At 57.1% G+C, this 19,901-nt stretch overlaps 4 protein-coding genes across 4 annotated transcripts; all 4 read right to left on the bottom strand.

Moving 5' to 3' along the window:
* Positions 1–1,497: 1,497 nt before the first annotated feature.
* Positions 1,498–4,926, bottom strand: LBRM_32_0890 (hypothetical protein, unknown function; the record flags this gene model as incomplete). The annotated part of the gene is made up of 1 exon (XM_001567396.1): positions 1,498–4,926. The coding sequence occupies one exon, from the start codon at positions 4,924–4,926 to the stop codon at positions 1,498–1,500; it is 3,429 nt and encodes a 1,142-aa protein (XP_001567446.1).
* A 1,166-nt stretch (positions 4,927–6,092) lies between these two features.
* LBRM_32_0880 (conserved hypothetical protein) lies at positions 6,093–6,590 on the bottom strand (the record flags this gene model as incomplete). The annotated part of the gene is made up of 1 exon (XM_001567395.1): positions 6,093–6,590. The coding sequence occupies one exon, from the start codon at positions 6,588–6,590 to the stop codon at positions 6,093–6,095; it is 498 nt and encodes a 165-aa protein (XP_001567445.1).
* Positions 6,591–8,163: 1,573 nt separating this feature from the next.
* LBRM_32_0870 (putative protein kinase) lies at positions 8,164–11,499 on the bottom strand (the record flags this gene model as incomplete). The annotated part of the gene is made up of 1 exon (XM_001567394.1): positions 8,164–11,499. The coding sequence occupies one exon, from the start codon at positions 11,497–11,499 to the stop codon at positions 8,164–8,166; it is 3,336 nt and encodes a 1,111-aa protein (XP_001567444.1).
* Positions 11,500–14,001: 2,502 nt separating this feature from the next.
* LBRM_32_0860 (conserved hypothetical protein) lies at positions 14,002–18,948 on the bottom strand (the record flags this gene model as incomplete). The annotated part of the gene is made up of 1 exon (XM_001567393.1): positions 14,002–18,948. The coding sequence occupies one exon, from the start codon at positions 18,946–18,948 to the stop codon at positions 14,002–14,004; it is 4,947 nt and encodes a 1,648-aa protein (XP_001567443.1).
* Between the last annotated feature and the right edge of the window lie 953 nt (positions 18,949–19,901).

The following is a 19,901-nucleotide window of genomic DNA, read 5'->3' as shown; positions in this document are numbered from 1 at the left end:
AGCACGTGGTGTACGTCTTGGTATTTTGCTGCTTTGAGTAGATACCCTTGCCTGGGCTCAAGGTTCCTCCTCTCAATTTTTCACCTTTTCGGTGCGAAACGATTTGGAAAAAAAAGCTTGACGAGCACTGCGTACCCTAGGCGTCCTACTGGGCTTCTCTTGCCGAGTTTTCTTCCGGCCGGCCGTGCCCTACATACAATTGCACGCACGTCCAGCGCCGGCAGCGAAGTATGCACAGGCAGCACGGGTGTGCGATGAGCAATCGAGGGAAAAAAAAAAGCTGCAGGCTGAGGCAGGAATACGAAGAGAGAACGGAAAGGAGGGAAGGAACAAAGAGAGTACGAGACGCGTCAGGGCTTTTCTTGGCGAGCATATGCACACACCAGAGGGAAAAAAAAAAACGACGGACGCAAATAAGAGGGAAGGAGCACGAGCACCTCTGCTTTCGCGAGTGTGTGTGTGAATGTGTGTAACCAAGCGCTGGGACAACCCTTTTTTCTCGTACGATGAGCTCCATTGTCGAAGTGTGCCCCGCAGAGATCGTGTAGGATTGGTAGCAGCAGCATTCATGTATCGGTCAATGGGGCGATAAAGCACGCAGAAGCAGAGAAAAGGAAAGCATAAGGAGGAGATGAAAATAGCGAGAGAAGTACGAGCAACACTGATTTGCATCACGGCAGAAGATAAGGAGCTCTCGCACGAGTGGCGAAGCGGGGCACCTGTATCATTCCATGGAGCGAGGATACACGAAAGCAAGGTGTCATAGCTGCCGTTCTGTTTTGGACTTACCTCGCGTATCTCTTGTTACGTCCCTCATGTCATCCTTCTCGGTTTTCCTCCCCTTCGCCCCCCCCCCCTCAGTCACTTACGCCCCAGCACCCCGTAGCCTTCAGACAACACCCTTTAAAGAAGAGCAATGAGTCCAGCGAAAGAGGAGGATTGGGGGAGGTGGGTATCATATCATCCTGGCAAGATAGTGGCTGAGCACAAGGGTGCCGTGCGCGTCAATGTATTACCACCATCGCAGCTGCTTCTGCGGGATATGGAGGAAAAGGAGGAGCAGTGGGATGTAGAGGAGAACGACAGCAAGTCGAGGAGACTTTCCTTAGCCTCACCACTTTATCGTGGGCGTTTTGTTGTACGCACTGGAGAACGTAGGCCTACATGTGCACATGGAGTGAAGTATTCTAGCAGAGAAACATCAAGCAGTATCAATCGATATAATAATAATAATAATAAACATGGAGTAGGTTTACACCCGAGCTGTACGCGTGGCCTGCGAGTGATGAAGGGGGTTGAAGGTTAAGGCGGTGGAGTGGGAAAGACAGTGGGAGAGGAGAGTACGAGACTCACGCAGAGGTCGTACAGCGGAAACGCAAGCAACGACAGAATGAAAAGGGAAAGACGACAATGGACAAACCCACGCCAGCGTGTTGGCAACGTCTCCTCTTCCTTCTCCCTCCCCCATCACCTTTCCCCTCAGCCCTCCCTTTGCTTTTACAGCAACGCAGCGTCGTGACGAGCGGTGCTGCCAGCGAAACAGAGAGCCGCCGTGGAATGATGCTGCGCGGCAAACGACCTCCAGCTAATGTGCCCAAGCTGTTGCGCCGCCCTTAGCCGTTGAGCAGCCGACCCGTACTTCTCGATGGTATTCCCATGATGAATCGCCCACTTTGTGTGCAAACGCTGAAGCACAGCTCGCCTCGTGTTCGTAGAGGTGGCGTGCCAGAGAGCATGCTGTGCTTCATAGCCACCGGGTAACTTGGAGAGCTCCATCACACGGGAGACAAAAAGCGACGCAGCCACCTCAATACGAAATGGGGAAAGTGGAAGCCGCAACAACATCACGCTCGACGCACTGCGGCCGTCAACGCCTGTAGCGGACAGCAGCCGGACCTCGTCTTGGAGCTCACTCTCCGCAAACACCGTCTGACCGTGTGCTTCGTGCCAGCGCTTCTGCTCCGCAGCACTCACGACACGCACGCGCGGGTACGCGATATGATACCACATTGTGCGTCTCGGCAACACTTGCACAAGTAGTCGCTTACCAGTTGCAGATGCATGCAGCAGCTTGACTACAGGAAAGCGCGCCATTTCTCGTGCCCTTACGTAATGCGGAAGGCCAGTGAAGGCGGCCGTGATATGTCGCGGGTGTGCCGCAGCGCAACAGCGACAGCGCCAGCGATAAAAGCGGATGAAGTCGGCGTGCAGCTGCTGCTGCTCGCGCCAGTACGTGCGCTTCGCCTCTGTTGGGTGATGCTCGACCGGTGTAAACAGCTCCTCTGGCGGAGGTCGGAATTCAACGATGACCCCTGGGCAGCCGTCATCCAGAAACACCGTTTGGCCTTCCCACAGATAAACGCCAGCGTCCTCAGGAATGAGAGCGGCCTGCCACACATCGAGACTAGTGTACGGCGACGCTGTCACCGCGCCTTCCGCCGCCATCCTCGTCGGCTCTACCATTTGGTGGGATGCAGGCGCCTTCAATGCCTTAGCAGAGACGTCCACGTCATATCGCTTGCTGCTGTGTCGGAGCTGCTCTTGACGCCACTTCTCCAGCGACGCGGCAATCCGCGCCTGCCGCCCCAAGTCTGGATATCTGCGCAGCGAGACATCAAAGGGTAAAGTATTCGTGTTGGGGTGCATATGCGGCGGCGGCACCGCGGTTGGCCAGCGATGATGATCTTCTTGCCAGACCAAGACCCAACCGAGTCTCCGCATGTTCATGAGGATGTAACAAATAACTTCTTTCACTGTTTCTATAGCGAGCGGTGGCTGAGATTCCCCAGGTCCAGCAGCAGAAGGGGACGACACTAGGTCATCGCCGGATGCAGGGCGGTACATTCGGGCTTCCCCAGCGCGACCTGTTCGTGCCGTCCCGCGAAGGTGCTGAAAAAAAAATAGGGGATTCGTGTGGAATTCATAGCTCAAGGTGAAGCCAACCCGAAGGCAACGACGGCCCTCCGCTGGATCGATGAGCGGCCACGCCAGAACACCACGACCGCGACCGCAGTTGTAGAGAAACCGCATAGCGCGATTCAAAAAATCGCGAGTCAGAGAAGTGGAGGGGAGGGCAGATGCCACATACTTCTCAGCGGCTGACAAAAGCTCCAGGCGAGCGTGATAGCGGCGCAACGTTGAACCCGTATCGCTACGAGGAATTTTGGTCCGCATCAAACGCTGATAATGCAAGCTCTCCTCCGCCTCTAGCAGTGCGGGCTGAAACTCTAACACAAAGAGATCCGACAGGCACCCATCACAGGCAAGGAGCGATCCAACATCAGAAACAAGGGTGGTAAAGTACCGTGGTCTTGGAAGCGGCGCGCTAGTCGGGTCACAGACTGCTGTGGAGAGGCCCGCGGAAAGAACACCGGAATTCAGGCTTTGCAAAGTTGCTGCATCGACCGCGTTGCGCCGCGTTGCCCGTTGGTGCTCCCGCTGCTGCTCCTCTGCGTCACTTACCACCAGGTACGGCAACGCACGAGACAGCATTGCCCCAGACGATGGTACAGCACAAGGTGCGCTGTCCTTGTGCAACACCCACTGCCACTTGGGCAACGGATCTGGTATCCTCTGAAGATGACCATGCCCAGGACGCGGGCGGTGGTCGTGCGTCTGCAGATCTGTGGGAACCACGGAAAAAAAATGCCTGAAAGCACTTGCTGTCAACGCGATGAAATGAGCTGTGTGCCCTCCCTCCGCTTCTCGATTCGCCGTATCCCAGCAATTCACGATGGCAACCTCGACGTGCCGCCTTCGCCGCGGTAGACTTGCTGCGGCACCGATCTGCATGCCTTCCCTCCGAGCGAGTGCCGTTGCACCCGTCCCCTCAGCCGATGGCGCGCAGGCAAAGGAGGATTCGGCAAGGATAGTTGCTTGTGCATGAAGAGGATGCAGGGAGACCCACAGCGACGAACGAGCGGAGAGGGGCCACCAGACGGCAGCGCAAGCTGCGCAGCCGCACGGCGGAGGCGAGGCAAGGCGCAGCGTTGTATTAACCGTCGCGCAGCATTTCAGATTCAGCCCTGTCTGAAGCCTGTGACCGCCCCCAATCCCAATGAGTGCGTCAATGTCGACGACTTCCACGTTGACAAACAGCACAAGCGAAACGACCTCGCCGGGGCGCGAGTGACTCAGCACGCTGCTCCATGCGTCTATCGCTTTTCGAGCATCCACTTTATAGTCGGTAAGCCACCGTGCCACCACCCAATGAACACGGGGCACCAGCGCCCCGCGCTTTACGTCGTGGCGAGAGACGAGGAAGTCACTATCGATACCGTGAAACCCACCGTGGTGCACCAGCCGTGCATGTAGCTCGCCGGAGGCCTGCATCGGTGCTGTCTCACCGCCGGATCGATACGTCGATTGTGGATGCCACATATCGTCAATGGACGAGAGAAAATGCTCAGTAAAAGAGGATGCAATGCTTCGTCGCATCCCCTCCTCGTCCCGCGTGTCTCGAGCGATTCTCCCAGACTTATCTAACGCAGCGGCGTCCCCATCGTCAGCATCCAGCGAAGGCTCCGTATCCACGGCACCCACTGGCTCTGCAGCTCCTTGCATGATGTCCACGTAAGCATCTCTCTCTTCGCACAGTTCGGGGCCGAGGAAGGCAGAAGTATGTGGGACCAAACGTACTGAAGATGAATGCGGCAGATCTGGGTAGGTGGCACTGCGTTCAGCAGTGCCTCCGTCAAGCGCCGTTTCACTGTTGTAAGCCGTGTACGTGGCAGTGGGGAGAGTGCGGTACAGTGTTGTGCAGGCGCTGAAAGAGCGGCCTGCCACGATCACCACCGGGAACTCACGTGGGTCGCGCAGCAGATACGATAATGCGGCGACTTGATGGGACGTGTGCGTTGATAGCCACCGCATCGCTGCCCCAGAATACACACACACCAAACACCATCCGTGAGCACCGAGTCGCATGAGGGAGCATATCGTGTCCAGCTTCCCCACAGAGAGAGAGAGAGACACACACAGAAGGGGGGAGTACAGAAAGTGAAGGAACGAAAACGAGTTGGGGAGAGAGAGAGAGAGTAGTGAGGGGGGGACAACATGTGTGTGTCGACCGCACTGGTCTCATGGATGCACACGGATGATGGTGCCACACCCCTATGCGAAACGTGGAGACAGTGACGAAGGGAGAAAGAAAGAGACGCGAAGTCGGGCAGTCCGCGTCGGTGTTCCGATTTCGCGGGCTCGTGCGTGGTGCTGCCACCACCCGCCAGTGACACTGGTCATTCCCTTTCGAGGTCTGCTACCTCCTTGGACCTAAAGAAGGACCAAGGCAAACGCACGTGGGTGGCGTGTGTGTGTGGGTATGTACGTGTCAGCGAAAAAAAGAAATGGGGTTGTGCAGGATACATGAATAACAACACCCGCAGAGGGGCGAGAGAGGAGGAATGGAAAGCGACATCGGCAGGAAACCATCTAAGACAAGGGGAAAAGCGTACGGGAATCGCTGCTCAGGCCCAAGCAGAAAAAGAGGCAGGAGAGACACCCACGCACACGTCCACGGGAGCCCACATTCGCACCGTTTCTCTCCTGCTGTTTTTAGTTCATTCCAAGTGGTACTACTAACAGACATTCGCACAGCTATCCGTGGTGGTCGACGTGATGTTCTGCCAAGGAGTGGTAGGAGAGGTACGTGGCGACCAGCAGAACGATCACGTAAGCCTCGTGCCCCTTTGGGTCTATCGACGAGACGCTTTCATCTTTTCGGTGGTATTCTCCGTCGTTGACTTCTTCTTTGTTGCGCACGGCTGTTCGTGCAGGAAAATTAGCACGACGCGGTGGTGGTAAGAAGAAGGGAAACCAGAAAGAGCAGCACGCCAGGGGGGGGGGTAGCGGTGACAGAGACACGAACGTGCACACAAACTGCACAAATGAAGAAAAGAAACACCGAAGTGGAAGTGAGAAACACGGCACCGCGTCCTCAGCACTGAAAAAAAAAATACAAAGTGCACGACAAGGGAAATCAACAAGAGCAGCAGCAGTAGCGACAGCAGGGGCCATGCCAGTAGCAGCAAGTAATCCAGCAAGAGAGTAGTAGTAGCAACCCTGTTGATTAAAGGCAATGCACAAATGGACCGCTACACAAACGCTACCTTCTGGTTCAAGTAGTACATGGACACGGCTGGGTACAGCACGTCGCTCTCTTTGAGGCCGGGGATATGGCCGGTGCCCTTCTTGTTCCCGCTCACCATATACACGGTGCCTGTCGCAGCATCCCAGTCAAACTCAACAACGCAGTCCGTAGAGTAGGGGAACCGGTCGCACTTCCATGCGCCATAGGTATCTCCAGCACGCGAGATGCACCAGCCACCAAGTTCAGAAATGTACTTGCCGCCTGTCGCACTTGCCATCTGCGCGCTCAGCTGGGGGAGCAGGCCTATCATCAGCCCAGATCCGTCTGCGCCTTCACCTTGATCGAGAATTCGAATGGCCCACTGATGGTTGGTGGTTGACAGCGGCGTCTTTGACCGCAGAGTCACCCACCCGCCGTTTGTCTCGCGCTGTGCGGTAGTGCCGTCGATTGTGACGCCAGGGTGGGGGGTGGCCGGGTCAATCTCGAGAATGTCAAGCCCCATTGTTTTTTTCCTGTTTGGCTTGCCTCTGCGCTTCGCGCGTGAGTGGGGAGAGAAGAGCGAAGAACAAGAGGTGCAACGCGGGGCTGCGAAGTACGCGACGGTGCAGCAGAAGGAGAAGAAAAGGGGAAGAAGAGGAGGTCCTGGCTATGGGAGGAGGGGGAAAAAGGGGGTGCCGATAGGGTGACTGGAAGAGTGGAGCTGACGAGCCTAGAGCAGAAAGGAGGAAGGGGAGGAGGGGGGAAGCACTCCAACAAACGCGTTCAGCGACTGGCAACGGAGAAGGGGATGTGGCAAACGAGCTCACAGGGGCGGGCGAAGGGCAGCGAATAAGGTGATCTCGTGAACGAGATTAAAGAGGCAAGGAGGGGTACCTATACGCGACCGCCACCGTTCCTTTACATAGGACATGGTAAGTGCAGGCAGGACAAACAGAGTAGACCTCTGCACAACACAGAAAGCCCCCACTGTGTAGGCGGCAGGCCTTTTTTTCTTGGGGGGGGGGGGGACATATCGCCATCTGCACACGCCCACGTAGAGAAACATCCCCTCCAAGGCCAGCTGAGTCGCACACTGTTCTCACATGAAACTCGGAATCACCAGGGAAGAGGATCTACAGGCGCATACGCACAAGTGTCCTCTCGCATGCAATCACTCGTGCTCTCTCTCTCTCTCTGATCTCCTCTCACGTCGCAAAATGTGGTGGGTGCAAAAGCGGGCGATTATGGAGGCGCCCTGAGGCCACCCCTCACCACCATTTAAAAAAGGTGGCATTCGCGACTTCGACGGCGCCAAAAAGGAGGGAGGCGGTTTCTATCGGCGTGCCCTCGCCGAACTTAGAATGAGCGTTGACGATACAGTGGGGGGAGGGAGGGACTGGTAGTGTAGGAGGCATGGAAAAACAGAGCGGAAAGAGAGAGAAACTACAGAGAGCGAAAGAAGCGAGTAAACAGAGAGAGGAAAAGAGAGACAACCGTGGCAAACGAAAGAAGAAATGGAAGCGCAGGACCACACACACACACGCACACGCACACGCACACGCACGCATGTATACGTACATACAGTAAAACATCCCCTCATACCCCCATCTCACCCACGCATGCGTGCAATCAGCAGCACATATATACATAGAAGAAAGAGTAGAGGGGTAGAGAGGGTGAAACTGTTATGAAGGTGGGAGAGAAAGAGGCCAGGCTGACCACAGGGGCGCACAAAGAGAGAGGAGGACCGGGTCGGTAGAGCACCGAGGAAAGAGAGAGAGAGAGAGACGCAATCAAGCAGAAAGGACAACACTGGAGAAGAAACAAAAGAGAGGGAGGGGAGCGACGGAAGGAACGGGGAAGAGGGTTATGAAACCCGCAGAAACTCCGAAACGTGCAGAAGGAGAGAGAGAAACGTGACATGCGCACCAGCAGGGACGAAAAAGTAATGGGGGTAGCACAGCGACAATAGATCGCGCACACGCCAGCGAGGTGGAGAATGACGAAGAAACGACGCCAGCAGGCAGGGTAGACACAAGCACATCCGCAAACGGCTCGCTGCGTCGCCTGCAGGCAGTAAACCTGGTTATACTCGGTCAGGATGATCGGCGGTGCTCGCCCAAGATGCTGATGATTTCGGCCATGGAGCAGCGCCGCTCCACACTTCGCTCAAACGCGCGCTGTGCGATGCGCTGCAGCCACCCCGGAGACCGCTCAAGCTGCTCCGTCGTGAAGGGCACCACCTCCTCAGTCGCAATGTAGAACATGAGCGGAATGGCGTCCAGCGCTGAGAAGCAGCGCTCCCCAGTGGACCACGGTGCCTCCCTCAGCCACAGCTGCAACAGCGTACACGCGTAGGCCCACACATCCGACTTGAGGTGTGGTTCATTCAAGATCACCTCCGGCGCCATGTACGCAGCCGTCCCGAATAACAACAAGGAGCCGCTCTCTCGCAGGGACGAACGAAACGAAGAGCTGTCGCTGTCGGTGCCGACAAGCGAGAAGCGGCTGCACCCAAAATCAGAGATAGCCACACTGCCATCTGAACGCGTCAGCACATTCTCTGGCTTCACGTCGCCGTGAATTACATTGTAGTCGTGCAGATGCTTCAGACCACGGGCTATGCCGAGCGCGTGATCGTAAAAGAGTGACTCCGGAATGGGCCAAAATTGGCGGTACAGCTGCACAATGCTGCCACCACTGGCGTATTCCATCACGAGTAGTAGCTGGTGCGTGTCCACCTCCCTCGAGGCACCGTAGAAGGTGATGACGCTCGGGTGCGGTGGCAGCATCGACCACATTCGAAACTCACGCCAGTTGAGGTCTGCCGTATTGTCATCGTACGAGTAGCGCGACTGCTTCACCGCCACGATTCGGCCCGTATCTAGATTCAGAGCCTTGTATACAGCACCAAAGGCACCTTTCCCGATGGGGCCGCTGCTTACGCGGAAGCGGTGGGGAAAAAGCGCGATGCCGCTCGGCTCCGACTCTTGGAACACTGATGCAGTGAAGTTTCGGGTGCTCATGTAGCTCCCGCTACTCATCAGCGTCATCGTCGCATCGCTGATCAGCTCTTCGTCCTTGTTCAGCGCGTCGATCCCGTAGTGAAGGTGTGCCTCCCTAGCCACCACCACCTGTGGGGTGGGGGTGCAGGAAACAGCGCAGGACGACGTCATCGGCGCCGCATCGTTAGAGATAACGCCAGCATTGCAGTCACACTCCACAGTATCCTTCCTTTCTACCATGAGCGTCGCCGTCTCTCGCGAGAGGGGTCCCTGGTCCTCAGCTGACTCGTCACGCGCCTCGCTCCATAGCTTAGGGGCGAGAGGAGATACCATGTACGCAGACGTCGACGAGTCTGAAACGGGGGGGTTGATGGCATTCAAAGCTATGCCGATGCCCGATGCTGATGCGCTGGGGGCGGCAGCGGTAGAAGCTCCGTCAGTGGTCGACGAGACGGCGTAAGATTTGTTCGTGATGCCCTCGCCAGTAGCCAGGTTGAGGGGTGGTAGTGGAATGTAATCAGGTCTTGTAGTATTCGGTGACGAGTGAGACGACAGGGATGGTTCGGCAGAGTGGGAGGACGAGGTTGACATGCGGCTTAGCAGCGCCTTCGCCACAGCGATGTCACCCTCGATGCCGGTGCCGGCCTGTGTCACTGACCGATGGGAAAAAGATCGCGGCAGCACCGTGACGGGCGCCTTGCAGTCAACTAACAAATCAAAGGGGTTGGGGGTGGTCGAGCTCCACATCGACTGGGTGTTGCTCGGAGCCTCTGATGGCCTGCGCTGGCGGTTATGTCGCACGGTGGAACTGCGTATTGTGAGGTCAAACGTCGCGCCTCCATTGTTGACGGTGAAGTCATCGGTGGCACCGAGGCGTCCGTGCATCAATGAAAATGTCGTCCCGAGCACCTGCTGCTCTTGCTCCCGTTCTTCGCGGCTCACCTCGAAGCGCCAGGTCAACTCGTCAAGGTGCTGAATGAAGTACTGGAAGACTGACCAAACCGGGACGAAGGCGTGGTACTCTTCAAAGTAAACAAATACATCGCCCTTGACTAGAGCACACCGCAGGAGACGGGGGCTGGCCTTCATGTCGGGGTGGTGCAGTTGCATGATGCTGGCATCCTTCATAGTCACGCTCAGACGCGTTTTGAGCGGGAGACAACTGCGCTTGGCAGCCACCAAAAGGTCTATTTCATTGTCCTCCTCAGATGTGTCCAGCAGTCCGGAAAGGTCGTCGCGGCATACAATGAAGCTCATGCGCGGCGGCGCCGGTATGATGGACGGGTCGTTGACGACGCGGTAGAGCGCCACGGCGAGCCAATGCAGGCGGTAGAGCAAGTGTGCGTCGTCTGAGTGGAGGGGGCGTACAAAGTTGTTGAGGTTGCAAAGATCGAAGAAGACGCTGTTATTGTGCGCTGACCTTTCCCAACCGAGAAAGCGCTCGCACATGTCATTCAGCTTCCGCACCCACTGCTCGGTCGCCGCGAGGTTTTTCCTTTGCTCCTCGATCATTTTTAGTGTCTTCGAAAGCTTCACGTTGCCACGTCGGCTGCAGCTCAGCTGTGACGAGTCGAGGGTGGAGAGGTAGCTCTGTGGGCTAAAGGACTCGTTCGCGCTGGCCCCGCCGGTTGCTCCGTCGATGGCTACGTCCTTAATGACACGATTCATGTCTGTCGGCGACGGGTGCAAGATCTCGTCAGTGCTCAGACTCAGCGTCTCTGGGCAAGAGAGGTGATCCTGCAGCGCCTCAAGTTTGCCACAGAGGCCCAGAGCCTCCTCAACAAGGCAGCTCAGCACGCGTCCGTTGCGCAGAAAGTCCAGCAAGCCGTCCCACTTCCAGCCAGGGCCGAGTTCGAAGCACAAGTGAGGTCTAGTCGAGAGACTGCGGCAGTCCGATTTTCTACGAAGCCCACGCAAGGTTGACGAAGCCCCGTTGTGGGAGGCACGGACGGGGCTGTCCAGCTGACTGCCGCAGCCATTGTCGCCGTTCGTGGAGCTGTCCACTGGATTTGAGGAAATTAAACGGCTTGAGGAGTTGTTACTGGAGGGGAACGGCAGCGTTTGCCCATAGTCAGCCAAGTCGGATGAGGTTTGCACCGACCCCAGCTCTACCTTGGCGGTGTGGAAAGAGCTGCTGGCGTCCATCTTATTCCTCTGTGCGTCCAGGCAGCACTGCACCTGCACGATCCACTCCATCCACGTACTCATCATAGCGTAGAGGCTCACCACGTCTATCAAGATCCTCGGTTGCCTCTCCTGGTAGCGTTTGAGAAGAAGATAGAATAGCTCAAAGTCGGACAAGTTCAGCTTCTTGGCCTGCTCCAGGATGCGTAGGGCATCGATGGCCCGCTCGGGCTCGTTTTCTTCCAGCACCGCGACCAGGCGGTCCCACCGTGTAGCGGGGAGCTTTCCTAGCGCGTTGTCCATCAGGAGCGAGACCGACAGAATAGAAGAATGAGGTAAAGCGATAGAGGCGGCTCACGCTTTGTTCCCTTGACTTTTCATATGAGTTCAGAGCGTGGCTGTGAACTGGGTGGGCCGTCCCCCATGTCTCTCCCTGGTGATGAGACTCGCACAAGCCAAAGCACAGACGCAGCAACGGCAATAGTAGCAGAAAGGCAGAAAAAAAGGGGGGAGGGAAAAGGCAAAAAAAGAGTGCGTCTGGGTAGAAGCGAGGAGAGAACAAATTCACAGAGTGTCCGGAAGAGACTCGAACTGCGTTACGATGCTCAGCGCAAGCCCTGCCGCCACCACAACTGGAAGCGTTGGCAAACTCAAGCCCTTCGAGGACCTCCGCTGTTTTGCTTTGCCCTTTCTTCGGGGCAAGGAGACCCCTCAAACTCAAGAAAAAAGAAATGAGTACGGGGCGATTGCGATGCGGACCGTGTCAGTCGGTGCGTATGTCCATAGACAGACACTTTCACCCGCGTACACGGAGAGGGGTGGGGCGGAGGGCGGAGGACGGAGGCGCTGTGGATCTGTTTGTGGAGAGTGGTGCGAGAACAATAAAAAGGTGCACCTGCTCCAAGAACACGCACAGACACGTCACACAACACACTCGCGTTGAGGTTAACAAAGACACAGAAAGAGAGAGAGAAATCCAATACGAAAGATAAACTACAGTGCGCACCAGCGAGGCGATCACCCGTACGAACACACGCGTAGTTTTGTAGGAGTACAGAGAGGGGACGGTGTGTATCGCTATATAAGAAACACGACAGTCAAGGATAAGAAGAACTAACAGCAATGCGCCAATATGCGCACACCAGCAGAGAAGAAGGAGGAGGCACGCAACGGAGAGCCTAGCGCACGTGCATGACAACCAACGATACAAAGAAACAGAGCGAAACGGAGCTGAATCGTTGAACAATATAAAAAGAATTCTACGCAAGCGCGCTTGAGAAGAAAAAGAGGCGTCCAACGGCCGAGAGAGAGAGCAGCCAAGCACGAGGATGACAGCAGCAGCAACGCCTATCGCAGCGAGCGAAGCAGCAGAAGAAAAAAAAAAACACGTGACAACGTTAAAGACAACGGCGGCAGCGATCTCTAGAGATGAGCGTGTCTCTCGCGGAAAGCAAGGAGGAAGTGAACTTGCATGTGAAAGAGTGAGTGGGTTGACGATTACGTTGTGCAGGTATCTTTTTTTTTAATGAAAGGGCGTAGCAGAAAACAAACAAGCGAAAGAAAGGGGGCCGTGGGGAGAAGACTACACGGAAACTGATGCAGCTCTCGTGTGTATAGTTGCACCTGTATGTATGTATGTATATATATATATATATATGTGTGTGTATAGGTGACAAGTAAGTTGAACTGCCGCACCGGAGTCCTTCCTTTACCCTAATTGGCTTCTTCCCGTGTCGCCCCTTCTGTAGGATTGTGGCGAGACACCGACCCGCTACAAATCAGTGCTGAAGTCCGACACACGGGTACACACAAACAAGCAGAGAGACATCTTTGCGTGATGCGGCAGCGGCGAAGTACACGCACAATGGGGCGGTAAAGGAAAGCGAGAGGGTGTGTAATGACGACGGCGGTGATGGTACACACGAGCAGCAACACACGGCGCCAAGAAAAAAAGTGAAAGTCATCCAGAGAGAAGAGTGGGGGTCAGAGGAAAAAGAAATAGTGAGTTGGAGGGGGGAAAAACAAAGAGGGGAAACATGAGAGGTATGATACACCACAGTAACGACGGCGGTGTGAGGGGTGGGGGTGGAGCGCAGAGTTCCGTCACAGTGCCTCCGCCCTCCACATGAAGGCGTGTTGTGTAGGGAGGGCAATGGAGAAGACGTTGGGCACAAAGAAGCAAGAGAAAAAAATGAAATGTGAGGTAATGCCTTTCCGACGCGCGCATTTGACTACTAAGGCACTACGGGTAGCAGTACGGGGTGTGGGCATGTATACACGAGCCCCATCGGCATCTCCGGTGATTCGCCAACTCACCGGGCGGCGAGCAGAGAGGGTTGATACAGACGTTGTCTCGTACTTGACTCCCAAAGGCGCAGGGGACACACAATCACACGCATAAGGGGTCAACTGTGTGCGTCTCCTCCGCTACGGCTGTCCACAGGAGAGTTGCTACCACCTTGAGCAGAGTAGAAGGAAGGGGAGATGGACGGACGGATACAACACCACAGGGTGACGAGAGGTCGCAGATGTAAGCGTGGGTGCGCCGAGGAGCACGAGGGAAAGAGAAAAAAGGGAGAGTAAGAGTCACGACGGCAGTTTCAAGCTCACACACACACACACACACACGCACACACAATGGAGGGCGAGAGAAGAAGCAAATGAGCGCAGGCAAAGGAAACATAGGAACGCCGCACGTGGGCACGTCGTGCGGACGGGGAGAGGGGAGGACAGGAGCAGGAGGAGAGTGCGCAAAACGCACACACGCACATGCGCACACATGGCTTGATGTCGCGCACACACGTGCTACTCCGTCGCACCTGTCGAAGTTGCATCATTTCGAGAAGAAGATGCGACAACACCGGCACAAGGAGACACTGGTGGCGCAATGGCGTGCAAGATGGAGGGCGGCAGAGAGGTGAAGACATCTTGCAGAAAGGGTCTGTACCCTGTGTTCTCCGGCACTGCCAAAAGTGCGTCGAGTTGTCCAAGAGCATCAATCAGCTTCATTGGAGAGACACTGCTTCCGGCCCCCGAATCTGTCGCGACGTCCTCCGGCTGCCCTGCATGTGCATCTGTGGATGTCTCACGCGACAGGAGCAGTGAAATAAGGTTCGACTTGTGCATCAGCACGACACAAAAGGCCAAGTCGACCACGAAGATGGGGCTGAAGAGCTGGTGCAGCGCCTCTACGGAACGGAGGAAACTCGGTGAGGCGTACAGCACCGACTGAGCCACCGTCCACACCCTCGGGTTCGTGCTGCTCAGCACCCCAGGCAGGGCGGCAGCCTGTGCCGTCCGTTGCTCCATCACCCATGCACTCCACATCGTGTTCACTGTCGGACCCACGTTCACCGCAAAACTGCGGGGCAAGCCGAGCTCTTTGTGAAGACCGTCAAAGATGTCGTGCAGACACACCCTGACGGAATCGCACCGGACCTCTCCTTCCCCAGCATCGTTGACGTCAGTAGTAGCAGCAGCAGCGGCGAAGATGGGGTGCACCGCCTGCAGGAAACCAGCAACTGAGAAAGAGAAGGTCTCCATAAGCCTGGTGAGTTGCAGAACGTACCCGGTGCGCAGCAGCCGCAGAGCTTCCTGATGCACCGCCTCAGGGAGCGCATGGTGCCGCCGAAACATGTGATGCACAGTGGTCTGGCGCTGAACCTCCTCGGCAGCCTCCTCGGCAGCGCGCCCGCTTCGTGCAGGGTCGCAACGGGTGATGTCGAACACTAGGGTAGGAAACCCCTCGACCCAGTGAGTCATAGTGACAGCCCCACTCGAAGAGCCACCCTTGGCCTTCGCTTTCCCAGACAGTGCCGTTCCCGTCGGCCCCTCCACGGCTGCCTCTGCATCGAAGTGCGCAGTGCCGCCGAACGTAAGCTGCCGCAGCCACCGCGTCAAGAAGCTGTCGGAGGAATTAGCGGACCCGCCTGCGCCACCGCCACTGCCATCGTGAAGATCAACGCCGCCCGTGGGCGGCATGCCAATTTCCTCCTCCAGACGTGCCATGAACCGCATGATATCGTAGGCCGCGGTGTAATTTCCATTTTCCACAGACAAGACGAAGAGCTCCACGGCACACTGACTGGCCTGCTGAAGAGGCGTGATATCGCTCGCCGCGCAGCCACTGCTGCCCAACTCAGCCACTCGATTGACAGACAGCGTCGCCACTGGCTTGTAGGTCCCCATCATGATCACACGAATCAGGTGCACAGCCTCCGCGTAGCAATAGTGAGCAACACACTCGTGAAACAAGTCCGTCGGTGTTCCCAGGAAGTCCAGCACAAGGCGCCAGCGTGTGAAGTCCATCTTGCGCATGCACCCCACAACGATCGCATAAAACTCGGGGTAGTTGCGGAGAAGAGCGATGGTTGCCCGCACAGCGCTGCGTCGGCCCAGTCCTTGCACTGCAGCCGGAGGCGAGTCGTTGAGCGCCGTGTGGAGGAAGTAGTCGAACACCGCCGAGAACGTGTCGTTCAGCCGCATGTATTCCAGCCAGTGGAAGAAGTTGCGGTCCCACATGAAGGTGACAACACGGTCGTCAACCTCAGCAGCATGGGAAGACGAGATCGCAGATGCGGTTGCTACAGCACAGGTAGCACCTCCCTCGAACCTGGACGACTGCCGTGATATGGTTCTGGCGGCAAAGGAAGATGCACTGACGTCCTGTGTACTGAAAACTCGCGGCGGCACTAGGCTGCTTGGCATCGCCTCCAACAGTAGCAGTGACAAGATGCGGTGAGCGTACAGAATGGGGCGCAGCGCCAGCTGCGGCCGTGGGCTGGCTTGATTTACACCACCAATCACGCCGGCGGCACAGTGTTGATGGCTTGGCCGAGGTGCCGACATGTCTGTTGCAACACACAGCATGTACCCGTCGAACGGGGAAGGGCAGAGCGGCAGCAGCTCCAAGTCTCGCGTCGCTGCCACCTCTATACGGTGAGCAACGGGGGCCACCATTGTAGTTGAACGGCGTGAGGACAGCTGTAGCTGGTACATGACGAGGCCTTGCTCCTCCAGATGCGCCAGCAGCACCGTCCCGCGCACTGGCGCGGTACGGTCCACCCAGCACCGAAACAAAAAAAAGTGGTTCGTTGGGTCTATCGGCTCCGCGACGGCACTGACGTGCGGCAAGCTGCCAGTCGATGAAGCAAAGCCGCTGGCAGCATCGCCCGCTGTGCCCAGCTCCCCTCGGAGCCAGACGAGGGTGTGGTCGCTACGTTTGTGCAGTATCAAGCGCAGCCCCATCTGCTCTTCAGTGCGCTGCGGAGCCTCACGGTCGTCCTCTTCGTCGCGCAGAAACACTGGAATGACTTGAAGAGGGTTTGAGAGCTCGTTGGGTAGAGCCAGCTGCTGCACCGGCGTGAGAGTGACGTACGGCTTTGCGGAAGACGGTCGTGTGAGGACGTCGGTGAAAACATTGTAGCGAAACACGCGCACCACTTGGTTAAAGTCCACGACCACAACATAGCCCTCCCCCCGTTGATCCTGGTGAATGCAGGAAAGCTGAGTCGGCCTGGAATCGAGTGCCACACATGCAGAGGCGTGCGACAGTGACACACTCGAGGTGGTCAAGACGACCAGCTCAAATGTCCTCGAGTCAGTCCGAAGCGCCGGAACCGCCACGGCGACGTCGCACAGCCATACAGGGTCCGCTATGCAGCTGAAAGACTCTTCCTTCGAAGGCAACTTCCACGAGTAGCGCTCCCGGTTGAAGAGGGCGAGGCCGCGGCGGCCAGCGCAGGTAATCCAGCTCCCGTCGCTCGACACAGCACCGTACAAGAGCGGGTACTGGACACGCAGATAGCTGTCCGGCACCAGTACCATCTCACACACACCCTCAGAGGTGGCTGCCTCGGACAGGGAGACCAGGTAAAGCGCGTTGTCAGCGAGCAGGGCAAGCGGGGAGTGGTGGCCGAAGGTAGGTCCGACCGTGTCCACGGTCAGTACACGAGATAGTTGCGTCGAGAAGAAGTACGGCTGACGAGGAGCTGCCATCCAGAGTCGCGTTCCGTCCGGCTTCCACGAAATGGCAGAGCAGCCAAGCGATGCCACCCTTTTCTGGGCATTGCTCGACGGTGGTGGCTGCGCGGTTTCGCCCATCACAGCTGTCTCATCATCAAGAGCCAACTGAGAGTCCATCGCGGGCACTTGTGGAGTGCGCAGGAGAGTGGCGGTGGATGGCCCCGACAGGTGGCGGGTAACGACAACGCCGCTGTAGTGCACGAGGGCCATGCCATGCCTATAAAAGGCCACGCAGAGCAGCTCCTCAGAAGGCGACCACTCCATACCAGCAATCAAGCCAAGCGACTTCGAGGCGCACGGGACGCCGGAAGGATACTTGGAGACGGCGTCGCTGAGGCCGCGAAGGCCTTTCCACAGAGGGTTCGGGTGCACCGCCAGGGACGTGCCATCGATGCGCCGGCACGAGATCGCACCCGCCTGGGTGCACACCGCCAACAGGAGGTGGCGCACGTTGATGGCCACCATGCACGCCGATATGATTGGCGTCACACAACCCTGCAGTTGGACCACCTGGTGAGTGAAGTTCGTGCCGCAGGAGGTTCGACACAGCAGCACGCTGCCGCTGGTGAAGACGAAGGACAGCACCTTCCAGCCAGAGGCGAAGGAGGCGTGCAGGATGGTGCCGGACAACAACTCTGCTCCGGTGCTGCGGTGAGCGTCAGCGGCGTCTGTAGCCGAAAAGGAAGAAAGCAAGTGGCTGTGCTGCCGCAGCCTCTGCGATTTTATGTTCACAGATGTGTTGGCACAGACGTTTTGTTCATCGGCAGTTGGTTCCTTGGCATTCGTGTCCACCTCGGATGGCCCGGCAGTTTTCGTCGCCTCACCGTCTGGCAGCGGTGGCGAAGTCGTGGCGTTGCCGTTCGAATCGAATGGCGTCGCAAATCTTCGCACAGCGGTGCCGGGAGGCGGAATTAGAGCGGGTGCTGACGCCGCCGCAGCTGGGCTTGTAGTGGAGTCACCAATGGCCTCTGAGGAAGGTACCCGTAGGCCTTGCTGACAACGCCGCTGCAGGGGATCCGGGCGCGACAGCGACCACGTTGACGGCATGGACAGCCTCATGGCTGTCAATGACAAGGACGAATTGGCCAGGGTCGTGCCCGTTGTGGCGAGAGCGCTATCGTCAACTGCTGCAGTCACGATGTTGCTCCCTTCTTCGTTGGTGATACCCCAAAAAGTGTGGCCGCCTCCCTGCAGTCCAACAGTGGTCCACTGATGAAGGATACCTTGCTGGTGCCACCCCAGTACGTAGACGACACCAGCGGTGGTCGTCACGAGGAAGGCGTAGGGGCCGGCGGCGACGGCGGACGTGGCAAGTCCCGTTACAATCGGCACCTCGCTCGAGTAGCACACACGCGACGCCGAGTCGACGTGGTGCATGTACATTGCTTGTCCCTTTCTTTCGATTGTCTGAAGAAACTCGGACGACCTGAGGTTGATGTCCGCCTCGTAAAATGCAACATGGCGAGCCGTAATGACGGCGAGGTGGCTACCCGGCCGCTGGCGCCAGAGCACGTACATGGCTGGATTATCCTCGAGCGAGGTGCCAGGCACGGCAAGTGAGGTCAGGTAGACCACCTTTGGCCCTGCACTCCAGAAGTGGACACGTAGCTGCGTGAGGACCGCCAAAGTTGTGCCACTGGGGTTCACCGCCATGAACTGCACGGACTCGCCATCTTGACAGATGTCCTCTCGGTAGTGCACGCTCACGGCACCACTGCACAGCTGCATCCGCACGAGATGGTATGGAGGAAGGGGGAACAGAGGTGATTCAACACTGAAAGGGAAAATTGCACACACTAACCGTCAAGTGGAAAGGCACAGAGCGAGAGAAGAGAGAAAGGGGGAGGAGTGGAGGTCGGAGAGCACCAACATTAAACGCTTGCGACAAGGAGGCGTGGATGGGTGCAAGCAAAACTAAATGAGTATCCTGGGCGTGTGTGCGTGTGGGTTTGTGGGGAGGGGGGAGGTCCTCTGCTGCGCGGCTGCGGCTGACTAAGAAAAAGGAAAGAAGGGGGGAATGACAGGCGTGCAGGCAAAACGAGAGGGGTGGCCCACGTCACTCGGTGCCACCTCGCACTAAAGAACACAATGCCACCGCCGCTATGATGTACAGAGAGAGAGAAGACGCAGACACACACACACTCACACACACTCACACACAAAAAGAAAAAAAAAGATGCAACGCTAAAGTAAACGCGAGAAAACGCTACGATAAGAGACACGCAGCCCTGCGGCACGCAGAGACGCACACGACCACAGATACGCTGCTAAGCGCGGGGAGATGACAGGGGAAAGGCATGGCGGATAAAGTAGCGGTACTAGTAGAGAGAGAGAGACCAGGTCTGAGGTCAGTTAGATTGGGTATGCTGTGAGGAGAGGTCCGCAGCAGCAAGGCTCGTCATCTTCCGCCTCGCTTCCTCTCCTTGACAGAATGTGGCTGTTTGCTTGTTTGTACCCGCACCGTCCACACATACAGCTACGCAAAAGACATTCATGCCAAGCGTGCGCACGAAGACCCGGAGCTTGGCAGCGGCATTACTCGAGCGCCCCCGCCCCTCCACTGTCAAGAGTTGGCGACGCCTTGCGGGGGCACTGTCCTTTGTCTTTTTTCGTCTGTTTTCTTCTTGGGGAAGCACAGTGGCATTCACTCGCAGGCATGGGTGGACAGTGTGCTGATGAGC

The sequence above is a fragment of the Leishmania braziliensis genome, chromosome 32 (genome assembly GCF_000002845.2).
Source record: "Leishmania braziliensis MHOM/BR/75/M2904 complete genome, chromosome 32".
Classification (NCBI taxonomy): domain Eukaryota; phylum Euglenozoa; class Kinetoplastea; order Trypanosomatida; family Trypanosomatidae; genus Leishmania; species Leishmania braziliensis.
The sequence above is the reverse complement of the archived record's forward strand: the minus strand, read 5'-3'. Positions and strand labels throughout refer to the sequence as shown.